Here is a 17762-nt window from a genome sequence, read left to right as displayed (position 1 = left end):
GGACGTGCGCCTTAAAAATACATCACTGGGAGTTTTTAAATAGACAGGCTGCATATGGTCTGGGAAATGTCCTCAGCTGACATGAGAGAGAACAGAGGAGAGTGCTTAGGAAATGTATTGTGTGTGTTTGTTCTGTTTCTACTTCCTCCTCAGCAATCACAACGGTCAGAGTCACCTAGGAGACTGCTGTGATAAGTGGCCCCTTGGTCTATGCCAGTATGGCCATTCATGTGTCCTTACGGACCTGGGTAGCATTTTACTAATTACAGTCATATGCCTGCATAGTTTGCATTGTCTTGAGGTGTACAGCACCGTACAGATATCTGGAAGAAGAGATGAAAAATATGCTTCTTTAAACAGGTACTAAATTTTGTCTCCTTTATATTGTGTAGTACTTAGGATTGTCCCTTAAGCAATTTGGCAGTCTTCCTCACTCTAGTTTGTCTCTGTCTCCATTGCATGCTCCATTTAACTGTGTAAATTATAACCTACTAATGCAAAATCAAGGCCATCAAGTTTTTAGCATTTGAGAGGAGCTGGGTTAGACCTGCCAGTAATAAAGTCTGAATTATTTTTCTCTTCAAGAAGGTAGAACTGGCCACATCTGATACCCAAATGGAATAGGATTCAGCCTCACAGAGTCCTACATTCAGCAGACATGCAGACAACACAAAGCCATTTAGCTTTGCGCTACCTTGGACTCAAGTCCAAGACAAGCTCTTAGTTTCTCAGTTGCCTCATCATGATAGCTATAGGAAGAGAAGCATACAGTTGGTTCAGTTTCATCAAGATTTCTTTCTTTTTAGTTACCAGCAGATTACAGTCAAGATAAAATCTGCAATTTTACTATGTCTTCCAAATAAAAGTGATTTCCAAACAGTGTGGAAAAATGTGAAGTACATTCTAACCTTTCTTCTCACCAGCCTATGAAGTCCCACAGTAATCCTCCAGGTTTATTACAGTGGGGCGGTACTAGATATAGCTGACAGGTTCTTCAAATAACTACAGAGAACACAGTTCTTCTGTGGAGATTCCCTTAGGCATGGGTACCAGGGTCACTGCCAGCTTCTGGGACTCTAGTGTCCTTGGGATCCCAGAAGGCATTACAAGCACCAGAGTCCAAGGCTCTGCAGGGGAGGAGACACAAAACTCCTCAGGGATCACTGAGGAACGGCCTGACATCAGTGTGCAATCAGGAAACCAGCGAGGGCCAGAAAGATGCAACACTCCAAGAATAACATTCCCAAATGCTGGATTTATTATCTTGAGCAGTGCAGAGAAGGCCAGACAGATGGAGGCATATGCAAAGACTAAAGCCAAGATGCATGGCCAGGTTTCACACTCGAGGGCTGAGGTGCAGAAGACTGCGAGGACATCAGCCACCCCTGGAGGACGGTGGCTCCAGGAGTGCTGTGATGTGACAAGCGTGGCCTGTTTAGCTGAGAGAGCAGACCCACTGTGGCAGTCATCCTGACTGCTCCAGCCAACGGGACCCCAATACAACGTGAGGTACTGTGGGTACTGACATGAGTGAAGGAGCTGGCTGACCACCTGACCCAGACCATACATCGCTTTCCTTCCTGAATGGCTGAAAAGTGGGATGAGGCCAAATGGTGTGGTGCCCTGCTTGAGAGCACAGACCTGCCTCCTGACAATGCATGTGTCCTCACTGGAACTGAGGTCTCACCCCACGGTCTCTGCACATTCCTCAATTCCCCAGCTGGCAACCACAGTGTCCAGATGATGGCCATGCTCACTTCCAAGGCTTCCCTTTGCAGCTAGGTCATTCACCACAGTCACCACATTCACCTCAGCAGCTGTGGCCTGCTAGAGGTCATTTGCTGCAAGCCCTTTCCCTCTGATTTCCCCCACCAAAATCCTTGCCCAATCCACTTGTGATCAGAACCACCTTGATCCAGATCTTTAACACCAAAATGACTCCACACACACTGCAAACTGCAGCTGGCAGAGACAATGTTAGCCAGGAGTCGGGCTGCAAAGCAGAAGCTGAAGACGCATAAATAGGAAAAGGGATCAGAAATTGGGTGTGAGAGAAGGAAGTGGTTTTGCGCACAGGTGCTGAATAAGCAGCTTTAGGTGTAGGGCTAAAAACCCAGATCTTTTCTTGCCAACTTCTGCTAAGCTTGCAGTGACTCACCAGGAACTCAAAAACACAGGAGAACTGGTGATGCAAGCTTCAGCTTCACAACACCCACAACACAGCTACAGATGGTCATCTCTACAGAAGCATTCCAATGAAGCGAACTCCTCTTGGCCCCCACAGCTGCCCAAGCCATTCTAGCAGCACAATTCCCATTACCCAGTCAGTTATATACAACAGCTGGCAGGGCCAGGAAAAGAAAGTGCAACTCTCCGCCCAGCTGAGACAGTGGCAGCTTGGCTTGTGTTCTTTCCTCTCACACTTTTATGACGCAGTATCTGGGAGGAGCACAGCAGCAGGATCCCAGAACCCTCTAAACCAAAACAGAAAGCAGAAGGCATAAAGCCTTGCGTAACAGGGGTTGTACTTCAGAGCTCAGATAGCACAGGACCTGACAGCAGCCACAGGCAGGATCTGCTCTGCAGCTTGTTTCAGCTCCGCACTCATCCTGATGGGCAACCTGTAAGTATCCTCCAGCGGTGTCCCCCACCCCTGCAATGCCATGGCAATGGGGGGAGCTGCCAAGGGAACAAGCAGTGCTGTCAGGTGCTAACATTGAGGAGGGAGCCTCCCTTCCCCGGCTGCGAGGGACTGCCAGCCTCTTGCTTCTAGGCTCTGCACAGCTGTGTGCCCCTGCATGGGGATCACCAGGAGCTCCCCCTGCCCCAAGGCCAGACCTGCATGCCTCCTGTCCTGCTCCCTCTGCCCACCTGCAGCTCGCTGAGGGGAAGGTGCTCCCTGCCTGCAAACAGAGATTGGGAAGGCATGTGCCATCCCGATACCAGCATCCCAATGAGCCCTGTGTTGCCCAGACACCCTAGGCAGCTCTGGGTCCCAACACACAGAGCTGAGGCATGGAGCTCCAGCAGCATCCACCCTGAGGCACAGCAGAGGAGCCAGCTGGGGGCCAGCAATGCGTGGGTTGCTCACTTGCACCGCTATGGTAGAGCCACAGGCTCTCCTGTCCAAAAGTCATGGGCTGAGAGGCAAAGGGGCTGTCTGCGAAAGACCTCGGCAGTATGTGGGTGACAGCTCTTTCCTGTTTATCCCAGCTTCTCAGCCAGGCTGCCTCCAAGTCAGCTGGGACCAGGCTGCAGGCTCACCAATACTGCGCCTGCACCGCTGGCAGGCTGCCAGGCCTTGGCTTCATATCCAAGCTATGTGCCTTCGCTCGGTTACGCACTCTCTTCCCCAGCTAGCACAGGGCACTAGCACAGGCAGGTCTGTGGGCAGTGGGAGACTGCAGAGCCACATCTGCCTGAGGCGGGAGCGTGGCTGCACTGCTGGGAAAGGACAAATAGGTCCTGAGACATGTGAGACTGCAAGGAGAGGAGAGGGCAGGGATCAGGGGTCCCAGGGGGCATCATACCTACAGTGATCACTCAGCAGCATGGGCACCCTGAGGTGATTCTCCTCTACCTCTGCAATACCTTTCCACAAACCTGCTAAGCATCTAAATTTGCTTCCTTGTGTGGCAAATGTGATAATACAACCTTTAATTCCTGGTTGGCTTGTTTGTTTGTTTGTTTGTTTGGGGCTGGGAGAATAGAAGATGACACGGGATGATTAAGCAGAAATCCCGTGCTCCTGTAAGCCTGCCTTCCTTATAACATTCATGTACAGCATGGATGTCCAACCTTGGAGCTGCACTGTGTGAAGAGGACTTGTCTTGAGCCACATATAAAATAGGAAACATAGTTAATGTACATAAGGCACTTTTTTTCCCCACATTTTCCTACTGAAACATAAAAAGAGTAACAGAACCATAAAAGCAGTGGGATATTTGACCTTGTTTTTGTGAAACTAATGCATCAGTCTGGTTTGATGGCAGTGGTTGCTATTCTTAGTAAGTTATCAAGGGGTTCGTCAGATATTTTTGATGAAATTTTATTCTTACTGTACATCATCCTGGCCCTGGACCAGATTCTGAGCACCCTGATCAGCCGTAGGCATCCCTGTTCATTGCACGAAGTTGGATTAGATGGTCTTTAAAGGTCCCTTGCAGCTCAAGTGTTTATGTCTTCCTGGTCTTTTGTGCCTTTGTAGTAGGTTCAGGACAGCAGGAATCTTCTGTGTGGCCTTCCAGCCTCTCCAGAAGCCCGCCATGAAGAGCTCCAAGGGAGGCCACAAGAAGAAGTGAGGCACTGACCTGGGGAAGGAGCAGACCTGTTTGGATCCTGTGACTCTCTCCATTCTGTGAGTGCTCCTCCTAGCTATAGCTGTAGTGGGGGGAGAGAAGTCTGAGATGGAATTCAGCTGGACCGGGCTCTGGGTAACCTGATCTAGCCATTGTGCCCCTGTTCATTGCATAGTTGGACTAGATGACATGCAAAGATGCCTTCCAACTCAAACGATTCTATGATCCTAAGATTTTTTATCTCTGTACGCATCTAGTGTAGGTGTCCTGCTCTCAAACATGCAGGTGGGTGGGAGGGGGATGCTGAAGGGTCTCCAGTCACCAGCAGTGCTGCCAGGCACTGGGCAGAGGTATGAGCAGGGTCCTTCCAGGTGCTCTAAAACTCAGAGAAACTGTACCACATCCACAAGTGTCCATGGGATGGGAATGCATGCAGCACAGTGTAGAAAGGTTGGCTGTGGACACCCAGGACATTGGGATGATAGCACAACTGACAGCGGAGAGGAGATAGCAGGACCACACTGTGAGCTTCTTGATGGAACTGGTAAATGATTCATAGGAGATAATGCTTGGCAAACTCAACAAAGGGGTTATTTGCAGAGCCTCAAGCACGAAGCCAAGGTCTTGAGCTCCTTACCCCGTGTTGGTGCTCCTGCGCAGACCAAGGTGGCTGGTACTGCAGTGCTATCTGCCTCTGCAGCCAGCGATACCCCTTCCTGATGCCACTTCCCTGTTTTTCAGCGTGAAGCAGCAGCTTGCAGGAAGGCACTGAGGACAGTCTACACTTCTGGCAGTGCAGCAGGCATTTACCAAGCTACCAGCCAGAGGAGGGAGGAAGATGGCGGTCATAGGTCTGTCTGTTGCACCCACCTCCCTGGGCCCCAGCAGATGTGGGTGGGCAGATGCAGTTGGGTCTGGGGTGTCCCTTGGTGATGTCACAGCTGCCCACCTGTGTAGGCATTGCTCCTCAGGCAACCAGGGCAGAGGTGCATCGTTCCTGCTTTCCTGTAGGGACATGGGTAAGGGTGACTGGCCCTGCTGTGCTCAGATGTTCAAGGGGATGCAGGGGCCTTGGGGGCATGTGGAAAGTGGGGCACTGGTGGTATCGGGTTTACTAGGGCCGTGGGGGCTGGGGGTAAAGCTGCACTTCAGACTCTTTCATGCCTGCATTCTGCTCAGCCGTCCAAAGATCACAAAGGATGTCCTCGTCTGACCAGAACTAAATAAGAAGCATTTTCTCAGGATAGCTCTTAACCCCCTCCTTACCGGGCTGCAGTGCTTCTCTTGCCTGCTGATACATTCCAGTCTTGTTCAGTGGGAGGCCATGGCGCATGGGGCATATGTGGAGATAAAGGAACCACACTGGTCTCATCTCCCATCCCCCTTAACACATTGGGAAGTACAGCCAGAGCAGAGCAGAAACACTTGTGCTCTGTGTGCAGGGGGAGTGCTGAGTTCTCTCTGACAAGCTCAGAGCTCTCCTTGGAAAGGTACCATGTACTATAACCAAGGAGTTCCCTCCCTTCATGTTTTGCAGCAAGTGGCCCCACAGCAGGCTTCACCATGGTATCAAGAAAGCATGTGGGCCATGGAACAGCTCTGCTGCGCTGGAGGTACATGGGGCACCTGCTCTGTGCACTCACCATCCTGGAGGTTGCTGCAACCTTGGGACTGATGATCTACGCACTGCTTGTGGAAGCAGGGAACTTGGTCGACCTCTCCAACAAACGCATTGGCTTTTACAACTTCTGCCTGTGGAACGAGACAGCCGGGAAGCTGCAGTGCCTGGAAGTCAGACATCTGCAGGCCATGGGCATCAGCTGGCTAGGAATAGCACTGGCCAGGGTTTGTGTCTACATGTGCCCAGTCATCAGCTTCTTCTACCCACTTTTCCTTGCAAACATGAGGTGCAAAGACAAGGTAGAGGGCTGGAGGGTATTGCTCATCATACTTATCACCAAAATGTTACTCCTATCTGGAGGCCTGGGTATATTTCTCCTCCAAACCTCACCTTGGATTAACCTCTCCGATTTTACTGGGGGCTTTCTGGCACTGGTTGGGATTCTGGCTCTGATTCTGCTCCAGATTCTCACTATCATTACACATGCCATCTGGGCCAAGCACATAAACCCACATCAAAGCCCTTTCACTGAGGAGGCCTTGCCCATTAAAATCTGAAAATGAAGATGCAGGATGATGTGATTTAGAACAGCAATCACACTACAGCTTTAATCACTGGCAGGCTCCTTAGTCCAAGTGCTCACATCCAGTGTCCTGGTTTCAGCTGGGACAGTGTTGATTTTCTTCATTGTATCTTCTACGATGCTGTGTTTTGGCTTTAGGATAAAAAAAACTTTGATAACATACCGATGTTTCAGTTGTTGCTGAGCAGTGCTGTGCAGAGCTAAAGACACTTGTTTTTCAGCTTCCTGTACTGCCCTGCCAGCAAGGGGACTCAGGGGACACATCGAGCTGGGAGGGGACAGAATCAGGAGAGCTGCCCTAAACTGATCAAAGGGATATTCCATACTAACATAAAAGCAATATCCACATACTGTGGAAAACTTCTATAAACGTTTCACTTCCTCAAATATGGGTGCATTTCTTAGCAGCATGAGTGGAAATCACATGCTTGTTTTGCAGTTAGAACTAGAGACAGAGACTTGCCAAAGAAGGCGTGGCATAAGAGGACAGTCAGTCCTACCCACCATGGGCAAGTCTAGGCAAGTTGCCCTACTGTACAAGAGGCCTAAGTGACTAACATAAGGGACAGCGTGGCTACAACCTCCAACTGAATTGGAGGACACGCAGGTATAGAAGTACTTTGCATCTTGTGCTATGTATTGTAGTGGGATATAAATAAAAATTTAACTGATAATTTGCTGTTGTTTCATCTAAATTTAGCCCAAGGGAACTTCAAAACCTCAGCAACTCTGATGCGTTCAGGTAGCGACGTGTTCGACAACATGTGACTGCAGCAGGGAGCTGGCTAGGGGGGCAGCTGCTGTTTGCGGACTGCCTGGGCAGTGGTCATCAAGAAGCAAAGAACTGCACTGTACAGACCTTGTTTTGTAAATATACGTTATTGTCATTACTGTTTTCCTTTTCTCTTCCTTTTCTGTCTTAGCAAATAGTTTTGTTGTTGTTTTTTTTTTTTTTTTTTTTTTTTTTAATATCAGCCCATGAGTTCCACTTTGTTTTCTTTTCCTAGATTCTCTTCTCCAGCTCCCTGGGAGCTTCTTTTGGGTTTTGAAAGTGGAAGCCAAGTAAAAACAAGAAAAAAAAAAAAAGTTTATTTAGTTCTTCTCTCCTGAAGCTAAGCAGGTACTTACAAAAAAAATTGTTTCTTCAAGGTTTTATTCCGAGTAGCATGGGTGCATGAGTCATCCCTCCTTACACACATCCTGTGAACCACCTTGCTGGTATCGATCTTCCTTAGAATGTTCTCACTGCAAGCTGAACCTTGACTTTTCCAGCAGCTGGCATCAGAGGCATCCCACTTACGGGTGGGCTGCTGGTCCCCAGCTTAGCTGACAGGCAGTTCATGCCCATAGCAAGTATGCAGCTCCTTCTTTACTGCCCTGTGTTCGGCCCTATCCAACATAAGCTTGGAGCTCACGATGAGTTCAGACTCAGCTCAGGCTCCTGTTAGTGTCCCACACACATCGCCATCCTCGAGTTTGCACAATAACTGCATTCCTTCACTCCCTTTATTGCTGTGAGGATTTGTAGCGTCACAGTGACAAGATGTGTGGTAAGGGAGAAAGGGAGACCAGCAGGACAGTGCCTGACATGTGACCCAGGAATGCCCTCTCTGAGGGTACCCAACCCTCCTTCTTGATGGGCTATGTCCTCCCAACCCCATCCTTGTGTGCACAGCTGTGGTAGGGGCAATGCTAAGTGAAGAAGATCTCCCTGACATATTTCAGAGCATCATCCTCAGAGTCATTAAGGCCAGTCCTCTCTGCCTCTGCACCGGCACCAGGAGGAGATGGAGGGCCCGGGCTGCCGTCGCTGCCTTCCTCCGCGCTGGCTGTGCCTCCGGGAGCCTGGCTCGGTTCTGCCTGCAGCTCCTCTTCCACTTGCTGAACGTCCTGTTCCTCTTGGCTCCCGCTGCAGGCCTTCTCCTCAGCTCCCTCGCGCTGCAAGCTCTGACACAAGGACCATCAGCCGTCCCCACGCAGGGCCACGCCAAAGGGCCGCCCCTGCGGGCCTCAGCCGCGGCCAGGCCGCTGTGCTCGGGGTGAACTCGGGGTGAAGGGAAGCCGCGGGCTCACCTCAGCCAGCACACCCAGCGCCACCTCCACCAGCTCCGCTTCGTTCATGCAGTACACGGTCGCGGCCCTGGGCATGACAACGGGACAGCTTGCAGCGAGCTGCGCTCCAGCCCCGCCCACCCGCTCCCCGCCCAGCAGCACTACCTGGGCTCCGTCGCCGCCGCCTTCTGCCCCCGCCGCCGCCCGACCCGGCCCGGCACCCTCGCCCGCCGCTCGCCTTCCCCCGCAGCCCCCATCCAGGCGGGCAGCAGCCGCCTCCGCGCTGCCGCCATCTTGGGTGCAGCCGCCATCTTGCGCACCGCAGCACGGCCCGCGAGCATCCCCTCCCGGCCCGCCTCGCGCTGCGCACCGCCACCGCCTTACAGTGTTTTTCTGGGTACCGCTGCCCACATAGCAGTGCCTCATTCCTGCCCTGACCACCCCAAAGCTGTGCAGGAAGCCGCTCGCCATTCCTTCCACTGAGTTTCCTGCCTTTAAAAAAGGCTGCTGTCATTACTGCCTGGTCTAGAAGCTGGCTGCAGTCCCCATTCCCTCAGTTCCCCAGCAAAACAAAAGTAAGGCCTTACTGCCTTACTTAGTAAAATCTTACTGCCTTACTTAGTAAAACCTTACTGCCTTCCCCCACCCCATGTGGGGGTGATACTGAGCACCTCAGCCTCGGGCTGAATCTGGCAGAAGCCCTGCCATGAGTCCGAAGAAAGAGGGGGCTCAGCAAGAGGCTTTTATTTCCAGACACCTCCAATGGACTGTCACTCACTTACCTGTTCCACTGCACAAAGACACTCCAACTTCAGAAACAGAGATTAGAAGTGCATTTCCCCCCCCCTCCTTTAGCAAATCACGCTGACATCATCTTATTAACCCAGAAGCTATGCCCTGCCACCCTCCCAGCAGGGCATCCCTCTGCACTCAGCTCATTTCTGCAGATCAGCACATCCCCCATTTGGCTGACAGACCAGCTATTCATAAATCAACTGCCTGTGTTGAACCAGAAAGGCCCAGGCCAGGTTCTGACCTCCTTACCTACCATCAAATACATCAGGCATTATGTAGTTTCTGATCTCTCATGCAAGCATTTCAAAAGGTCTGATTCAGGATCCCTTCTGCAATTCCTGGCAGATATTGCCAAAGAATACAATACATCCAAGCAGTGCAGCTAGTTTTTGCTCCTGGATGACTCGTACTCGTAGCCCCCACTGAGAGACTGTCAGTGGAGGAAGCACCTGGTGAAAACAAAAGTCTTTTCTCCACGCAGGACCCTGTTCTTGGCACATCTCTGCCCCAGCCATCCTCCACACTTTACAGCAATTGACAAACAGAGCACAGGAATTAAATGCAAGGGAGTATTTTCTTTTTATGAAAAACAACAACAACACAAAACAAAAAATATTAAACCCAAATAATACTCTGGTGCTGCACTAGCTTTTCCAGTTTGAGCCATCCATGTCACCACACAGTGCTGCCTCACATATGCCTTCTCCAGCTTCACCTTCTGCATAGGCCCTGACACGATTCCAGCAGCCTCCTAACCATCTGCTACTTTGAGACCCCCCCCCAAAGAGTGAGCCTAGCTGCCATAAGGGGTCAGTGAAGCCCTATTTTCCACTGCTGCCACTGAAGCAGTCCCAGATCAGCATTCTACTGCACAGTGGTTTGGCATGTGTATTTAACATCTGCCAAGAGGCAAAAGCTAAAATGAAAAGAGTGATTGTGGTATGCCTTCTTTCCCATGCAGTTTGTTCCTGTGGAGTTAACACTTTTGTTTGTTTGTTCATTTGTTCTTTTCCCCAGTTCTGCTGCTCTCTTCCTTCAACACAGCTCCAATTAAGACTTTTGAGCCAGTAAGGTTGTTAACTTAATCTTCCCATCCATAGAGGCAGTGAGGCAGGTCCCACAGTCCATGGCTGTGCTCCAGTCCACTGTGACAACAGGAGCTCGGTGTCCTCCCAGGGAAAGGCAGCTCTCCAGGACCTTGTCCTCACCGTTCAACTACAACAAGAAGAGTACAAGAATTTAATGAGGCAAGCTGCTGCAGCAGGGGCAGTGTACCCACAGGAGAACCCAAAGCAAGCTACATACTCCATATCCCTAACAGCATACTTTTGTCTGTTTAATTGTGTATGTTGATATTTATGTAGCACACGTGAGGAAGTAAGTTTTTCCATCTCAAGACAGCAGCCCATGGTTTCAAACAGCTCAGCTTCTGACATCAGCTAAGCTGTAGTAACTGAACGTGACAGGCTAAGAGCACAGTTGTGAGGAACACGCAGGTTTAAGCTCATGTTAATGCAGGTGCTCTGAACATCCCAGCTGCTAAGTAAAAATTCTGTTTAAACTGACATGTAATGGCTTATTCTGATGTATACTGACTCAAAAGAAGGCAGGCTGTGATCCATTTGGGTTGGAATCATTCAGTCTTATTCTTTCTTCAGTGCTGTGCACACATGAGGAAAACAATCAGTCTAGGACTAGCATAGCAAGCAAGTGATGCAGATTACAGATGAGCATCAGTCGCATCTTGCACTGAGCAGTCACACCTCAATAAATAAAAAAAACCTTTGCCTTGGACACGTAGCACCAAGGAATATCACTCCTGGAGTTCAAACACTGAACAGCACACAATGCCAAAATGCATGCAGTACAGGCTACACATCAAACTGAACAGCAAGTTTCACAAAGCAAGTTGCAGCCTTGTTACGAATGTTTGTATGGAAGCAAAAGGGAGTTTCTCATCATTTTGTACACTTACCTTAAAAATGACTCCCCCAGTTGAAGAACATGTCAGCATATAGTTCCCCTCAGAGTCAAAGGCAAAAAGTCTTCCTCGTGGGAATTGGACTTGTTTGTATCCACTGTATCCAGACAGCACAAAGGGACCTGTAGCTTCACTGGGAAGAGCATACTCTGAGATCTTCAAGCCACTTTTGTGGATGTTCCACTGAATAAACTAGAATAGAAAAAAACAGATTATAAAAGCCCATAGTTAAAATGACTGGGATGAATACAGAGGGGCCATTCATCATTTTTAAGAGAGGGGGGATATCTCATACAAACAGAAGACAGCATTTCCACAGTTTTAAGTGGCTGTATTTACAAAGCATGGGCTGCAGAGGCAGCAAGCGTGCCTACCGCCCAAGCACACATATGCATTACGTTTCATAAGCACTGTTGCATATGAGTACTCCCACAATACAGGCAGGATCCTGTTGGGATTTCACTTAACTTCCAACAGCCAAGGACCCACATCACCAGAGAATCTCTCTGGCCTGAGCCAAACCTCTATTGCTAGAGACTTTGGAACTACAGAAATTGAAGCATTTATTATAAGCGATTGAGAGCTACTTGCAAGGAAGTTCATGCTAAGTTAAAGGATCTGCTCCCCAGGAAGTCTCAGACATCAAATATGGTGATTTCAGGAGCACAGAAAGGTCATCTTTGCCTGGATTCCCTAGGAAGGAAATGTTTCACCAAGAGCAGGGTTTGCATACAAGTTCCAAAGCATCTTCAGCTGCTAATACACTTGCTGGCCACCACCTACCTCTACAGAGAATAATTGCAGCTGGGTGGTGCTGCACATGTAAGAATACGGTTACCAGCCTGCAGATTCATATGGTATGCATAACAATAAAAACACCCAAAGGAGAGGACTCACAAAGGGATCTTTCCATGGAAGTCACCCAGAGCTTACCTTGCCATCCTCGCCTATGCTGTAGACCGTGTTCTCATCATAGCTAAACTCAACGGAGTAGACTTCCCCATCATGTGCCTTCCAGCTCATGGCGCACTCATGCTGCTGCATATCTGAGAGAAGAACCAGTATTGAAACATTCCCAGTACTCACACAGAGCTGGGGTGAGGAGAGACCATTTACATTAATAAGGACACTATCCCAGCCCTCTATTCCAGCCACTGGGAGCACAATCCAGCCTGAGCATCCTGCCTTTATTCTCTAGCGTGTGGCTTTTAATTCCACTGACTACAGAGTCACTGCCTATAACTGGCCACTGCTCCCTCCAGCTTTAGAGCTCAGTGTCAGCTGCACTCATTCTGTACCAAAAACACACTGCCACCTTTATTCTCCTCCAGCCCTTGCTATCCTGTTCACTCCCACAGCTGCTGCTACCTCTTTCCTCACACCTATATGGTTATGTAGCCCTCACAGTTCAGCCACTGTGGCAAAAGCAGATCCTTTTTTTTTTTTTTTTACAAAGAAGGAAGGCTCCAGCTGAGAAACTGACACTGTCCAGTGAAGAAAGACCTGCATGAAGTCTTTGCCTTCAAACAGTAATCCTTTCAGGATAGCTTCTGGCATGGCCAACATGATATGACTCAAGTGCAATTTAGCTTTGTTTCCCTCCTGCTGAGGGGAGCAAATCCAGCAGCACTACCAGGGCTTACATACAATATCCCCATGGGAAAGTTTGTCAATTTACTCCTGAGAGTGGTTGTGGAGGACAAAAAGCAGCTTCCAGCTTGGCATTTGGTCACACTGCACTGTTGTCTCCCTCCTGGAAGGGGAAGGATGCGGGAGCTTCGGCAGCCAGCAAGTGACATCAAGGGACCACCTCACCACTCAGTTCCAACATACCAAAGAGACGAACAATCCCATCTGCAGCCCCTGTGACCAGCAGGTTGCCGTTGTGGTTGAAGGCTGTGCAGTTAATAGCAATAGGCTCAGGCTCCAGGGAGAACTGCAGCTAGAAGGGAAAAAAAAAAAACCCATCTGTGTTAATGCCTAGAAGCCTCTAATGGATCTGAAATACTAAGCAGCTATACTCCAGGGGAGGGAAGGAAGATGGTATCAAATAACAAGAGCTCCTGCAGTTTGAACTCGTATACCTTTCATGACCACAGACTCTAGGGTTGACAGCTGTGTTTAACTGCGATGCCTGACCAACAGTTTACCTCAGCCAAGATGCAGCTATCTTGATAATGTCCTTAAAGCTGCAAAACCAGCTTCTGGCAGACACTAGTGCAAGTTTGTTGCATTCTCCTATGCATCAGGGAAAGCATAGGTCAAAGGTGAGGGGTGGGACCAGGATTAACTGCTAGAATCTGATCTACCTAAACTGCAACAACAGAGATGATTTAAGACTAATTCTCTGAAAGAAGCTCTTAACTTAAAAAACAGGTTGAGAAGCACTTGAATACATGGCTAGAAGAGTCCTGAAGATAGACAAGTTTCAGTTGTATGGCAGCTGGTCTCTACAGCAGTCCTGAAGCATGCTAGGTTGAGATGAACAAGTAAAGCTCACCATGCTCACACCACAGTGAAAGTCAGAGTAATTTAGAAAGAAAGCCTGCATATTAGAACAGGAGATATTCATTCTCAGCAAGCAGACCTAGAACAGAAAGGAACGGAACCCAGCAAGTACCTGCTGCTTCATTGTTTTAGTGTCCCACAGCAACAGCTTCCCAGGAACTTGGTTCATGCTTTTGCCCCCAGAAGTGACTACTGAGAAGTCCATGTGGGAGATGGGGCTTTGGGCTGCTGCAGAACAGACAAAGGAAGCACCACTTGGACTGCAGGCAAGCGACAGGATTCTGAAACACAGCAGAGTGTGTGAAATGCTTCTCTCCAGCAACCAACTCAGGAAGACCACTCAGCTCCTCGTTCTGCCATGGAGACCATGGAAGACAGGTCCTTTATCTCAGATGCGCTGTAAAGGAGGGCACGATTCACCTGCTTAGGCAAATTTTGAGTCTCTCCAGTGTATCTAATCAGTTTTACTCTCCTCAGACAGGGACTGCATTCTGCACAAAGGCTAGGTGGTACTGCAGTTGCAATCCCTCTGTACAGTCAAAACTAGCAAGATATATGTACATATGGATCTTTATGTACATAAACACACATACATGTACACAAGTGCATGTAGGTGTACACACACATATAGAACCAAAGACATAAATGAGCATTTGAGAGTTACCTGGGCATGTCTTCATCAATGCTGATTTCACAGAGATTCTTCTTTGCTTCTGTGTCATAAAGACGAACTGTCCCAACTCCACTGCCAAGCAGTAACTTGAAACCAACAAGGAAAAGACAAAGGGGTGTGAGGGAAGTGTACAACAATGCCATGCAACAACTGCCAACACCGTAACAGTAATACTTCTTTTCCCCCAATTCATGCCTTCTGATTAGACATAACTCCTGCAGGTACATCCTGTCTTTCTGTTCACATCATGCTGAGTAAGACAACTGTAAAGCCACAGGAAGTGGAGTAAAAGCACTGCTTTCCTTTCCCAACAGGGTGAGGAAAAGAGCCGGATAAGCACAGAGATAAGTACAAGCCACTTTCTGGAATACGGTTCAGAATTCTAAGATGCAAATTCCAGGTGGAGTCTCAACACGTAGGGGAGCAACGGAATTGTAACACAGAATCCACAATCTGACTTGAAGAGAAAGCCGAGAAGAAACCACAGCCTTTCACCCGGGGAAGAATTAAATTATTCAGAAGGGCTCATCCATGTCCTCCCAGTGGGGCTACAATTTTAAAATGAAGTAACGGAGGGATGTACTATCAAGGAAAATGAAGCAAGCAAAAGCCTCCTCACTTCACAGCCTGAATTGCTGCTGCATCCCCACATATTTCAGGAAGAACCTTTCTATAAAAGGAAAAAAAAAATCCACAAAACAGAAGAAATTTTAGTGACTGCACAGACAGCACATCATTTAAGAGCCCTCTCTAGTAACAGAATTAGAGGGAAATTGGTATGGGAAAGAAACATTTAAACTGCCATGATACTTCTCAAGCACTCAAGCCCTTATGCAAGTACTGACCCCTAGCTGTGGAAGGCACCACTGTAAGAGTGACCATGGATCCATTTTCACACCTGCACAAGCCAGGATACCAACACCACACCCTTATTCTCTCCTATTTCTGGCTCAGGGTGTGAGTGAAGCTCCACAACACCCCGCTGCAAGTCTCCCAGGGGCTGCAATGCCTCCGCCTGCTTTTCCAAGCGACAGTCTGCAGAAAGGCAGTTCTCTCCAAGGAGATGCCCTTTATGCTGCAGCTGTTCAAGCACTGCAGCTCAGAAAGTTACATTTCAGGGCAGAGAGTATTGAATTTCATGCTCAATACACAAAGCACACATCTCACTGTCTGGCTTTTATTAGACCCTGCAGGTTTCAATTCTCCTTCGGGCTTCAATTCTCCCTCAAGTGGCAACTAACTATTCTGTTGATTTTATCTGCAGTGCTGCCACCTAGAAGGTAACGTGAAACATAACAACAGAGCTCCAAATCAAATGAGACTCTCGAGTCTCCACGTGCACAGGCTACTCACCAGCCGATCACGTTTGGTCGCCCATTCTAGAGACAGCAGAGGTGACTTGGAAATAGATGAAGCTTTAGTTTGCATTATGGGGTTAAAAGACCACACTTTGATGACACCATCCACATCCAAGCTGGCCACTCTCCGTCCAGAACAATCAACCCTATGTGCAGAAAGAAACAGATCGGATATTTTTCTCCCTGAAGTTCTTAGATGCAAATACATATCCCATTAATCTTTTCTCATCTGGCCACACAGGCTCCAATTCCTACTGCAGGAATCAGAACTTCATTGCACTGTTTCTCATTTAGTCCACAATCAGTTCAACAAAGGGCTCCAGCTTCACATGCAAAGCATGATGCCGTTAAGCAAAACACATGTGCTTTCACAGGAATTTCCTCCCAGCTGACATTCTCCTATCACAAAAATCTCTGCTGAGAGTAGACAGAAAGAGGCCAGACATGGCTGGTCCTCTGGAGAGGTTTCTAGGAGAGAGCCCTCTTCTGCCAGCCTGTTACCTGCAGTACATAATAGATGAGTGGTGCTCCCCATACTCCTCCTGGCTCAGGACAATGAAAGGCTGCTCTTGCCGGACCCCAACAGACTCCATACTGCTGGCAGGCATCTTGGTTGAAGTCTCTGCTTGGTCAGCTTGTGGCTCTGAGCATGGTTCTGGCTCCGATGTGCTAATATCTGCTTTCTTCTCAGCACTCTGAACCTATAGGAAGAAACCCTGTGTGAAATACAAGGAGGCAGCATCTCCAGGTCAAGTTTTTCAGCCACACACGTTGAGAGAAAGAACAAAGAAGCTGCTATACTGAAACAGAAGCATTGCCAGCTCAACTCCTTTTCTGCCAAGGGACCTTCTTCCTGAGCACAGGGATAGCAAGGTGCACAACTGTCCCATTCAATATGACCTCCTTGGTTGTAGAGTCTCCTATCCACCCCTACAACATACCCAATCATACAGTTTCCTATAAGGATCAAAGGAACTGCAGCATCTCTGTACAGCATACCCCAGATGATATCAGAGGCTCATTTGACACTATTCAAGCACAGACTTGCAATCAAACATCAACCTACAGTGCCTAATGCAAGAATTACTTATGACTTCATAACATATAGTTCAATCTTCACAAAAGCTCTTAGAGGATGGTAAGCCACAGTGGATGGACTATGCTTGTCTGCCAGATATTTAGAGTCAACTTGTAGAGTCAATTGTAGAGTCAACACACAAGTCCAGAAGCTCAAAATCTCTTTGACAGGACAGACAGTGTTAGAACAACTGGATTTTCAGGAGTTGAAGGAATGTAAGAGAGACAAGATATCCATTGAGGCACACATAAGTCTCTGAAGGCAGTATGTCACTAGGAGGGGACACATAGCATGAGTCAGTAAAACATCTGCAAACAACCCTTATCTGCACCGTTCTCTGACAAAAATGCCTGAAGAGTCTGCATGGTAATGGATTTCTGTTCCCTATAAATAAGTCAAGGATATGTTAGCAGTGACATATCTTGAGCAAAAGGTCAAACACTGCATAATTAAATCATCTGAATTCACAGAACTGGAAAAGACTGGGAAACAAATCCAAGAATGCCTCGCTCTGTGATAGTTAAATGTGGGGAGATAACTAGCAATGAATGGCACTCAAGTCAAAGAAACAGTGCAGCCTTTCAGCTTCCTTTTTGCTCATATGCACTGAATACAGCAGCAAGCTGAACAGTATCAGCTCTGCCAAGAGGACCAGACACAACTTCTGCAAAGGCAGGAAACTGCTGCCTTAACCTGGAGCATCACAGCAAGAGGAAAGTCAAAGGATACTTGCTGGGCAGTGGGGGTCTGCAACATTCTGACTAGTGTTTAATAAAGTCTTCTAGATAAGTCATGAAGAACAAAGTTCTCCCTCA

At 48.4% G+C, this 17762-nt stretch overlaps 3 protein-coding genes and 1 long non-coding RNA gene across 6 annotated transcripts in view; 1 reads left to right on the top strand and 3 right to left on the bottom strand.

Moving 5' to 3' along the window:
- Positions 1–1715: 1715 nt before the first annotated feature.
- LOC121109486 lies at positions 1716–5194 on the bottom strand. The gene is made up of 2 exons (XR_005848559.2): positions 4936–5194; positions 1716–4380 (listed from the first exon to the last, which is right to left on the bottom strand). It is a non-coding gene; the product is annotated as an uncharacterized LOC121109486 (long non-coding RNA).
- Positions 2532–7176, top strand: TMEM140 (transmembrane protein 140). Of its 3 annotated transcripts, XM_046914832.1 has the most exons (4): positions 2532–2623; positions 4208–4357; positions 5040–5149; positions 5836–7176. In XM_046914832.1, the coding sequence occupies exons 3-4, from the start codon at positions 5137–5139 to the stop codon at positions 6474–6476; spliced, it is 654 nt and encodes a 217-aa protein (XP_046770788.1). In that variant the 5' UTR covers positions 2532–2623; positions 4208–4357; positions 5040–5136; the 3' UTR covers positions 6477–7176. The 3 variants fall into 3 exon arrangements, with proteins under 3 accessions (XP_046770788.1, XP_046770790.1, XP_040523870.1); XM_046914834.1 differs by lacking the exon at positions 4208–4357; XM_040667936.2 differs by lacking the exons at positions 2532–2623; positions 4208–4357 and adding an exon at positions 4885–4964.
- A 462-nt stretch (positions 7177–7638) lies between these two features.
- Positions 7639–8887, bottom strand: C7orf49 (chromosome 7 open reading frame 49). Its single transcript, XM_003640366.6, has 3 exons — positions 8720–8887; positions 8576–8642; positions 7639–8449 (listed from the first exon to the last, which is right to left on the bottom strand). Exons 1-3 carry the CDS (start codon positions 8863–8865, stop codon positions 8195–8197), a joined length of 468 nt encoding a protein of 155 aa, XP_003640414.4. The 5' UTR covers positions 8866–8887; the 3' UTR covers positions 7639–8194.
- A 1017-nt stretch (positions 8888–9904) lies between these two features.
- WDR91 (WD repeat domain 91) overlaps positions 9905–17762 on the bottom strand; it is a 14992-nt gene continuing 7134 nt past the window's right edge. The window contains exons 8-15 of the mRNA NM_001030752.2: positions 16371–16570; positions 15865–16015; positions 14503–14597; positions 13951–14119; positions 13164–13272; positions 12264–12376; positions 11325–11522; positions 9905–10564 (exon numbers count right to left, since the gene is read on the bottom strand). Coding sequence (NP_001025923.2) covers positions 10400–10564; positions 11325–11522; positions 12264–12376; positions 13164–13272; positions 13951–14119; positions 14503–14597; positions 15865–16015; positions 16371–16570 — 1200 coding nt within the window. The 3' untranslated portion in view covers positions 9905–10399. The remainder of the gene's footprint in view (positions 10565–11324; positions 11523–12263; positions 12377–13163; positions 13273–13950; positions 14120–14502; positions 14598–15864; positions 16016–16370; positions 16571–17762) is intronic.

The sequence above is a fragment of the Gallus gallus genome, chromosome 1, assembly GCF_016699485.2.
Source record: "Gallus gallus isolate bGalGal1 chromosome 1, bGalGal1.mat.broiler.GRCg7b, whole genome shotgun sequence".
Taxonomy (NCBI): domain Eukaryota; kingdom Metazoa; phylum Chordata; class Aves; order Galliformes; family Phasianidae; genus Gallus; species Gallus gallus.
Note: the sequence above shows the minus strand (reverse complement) of the source record. Positions and strands in the feature narration are given on the sequence as shown.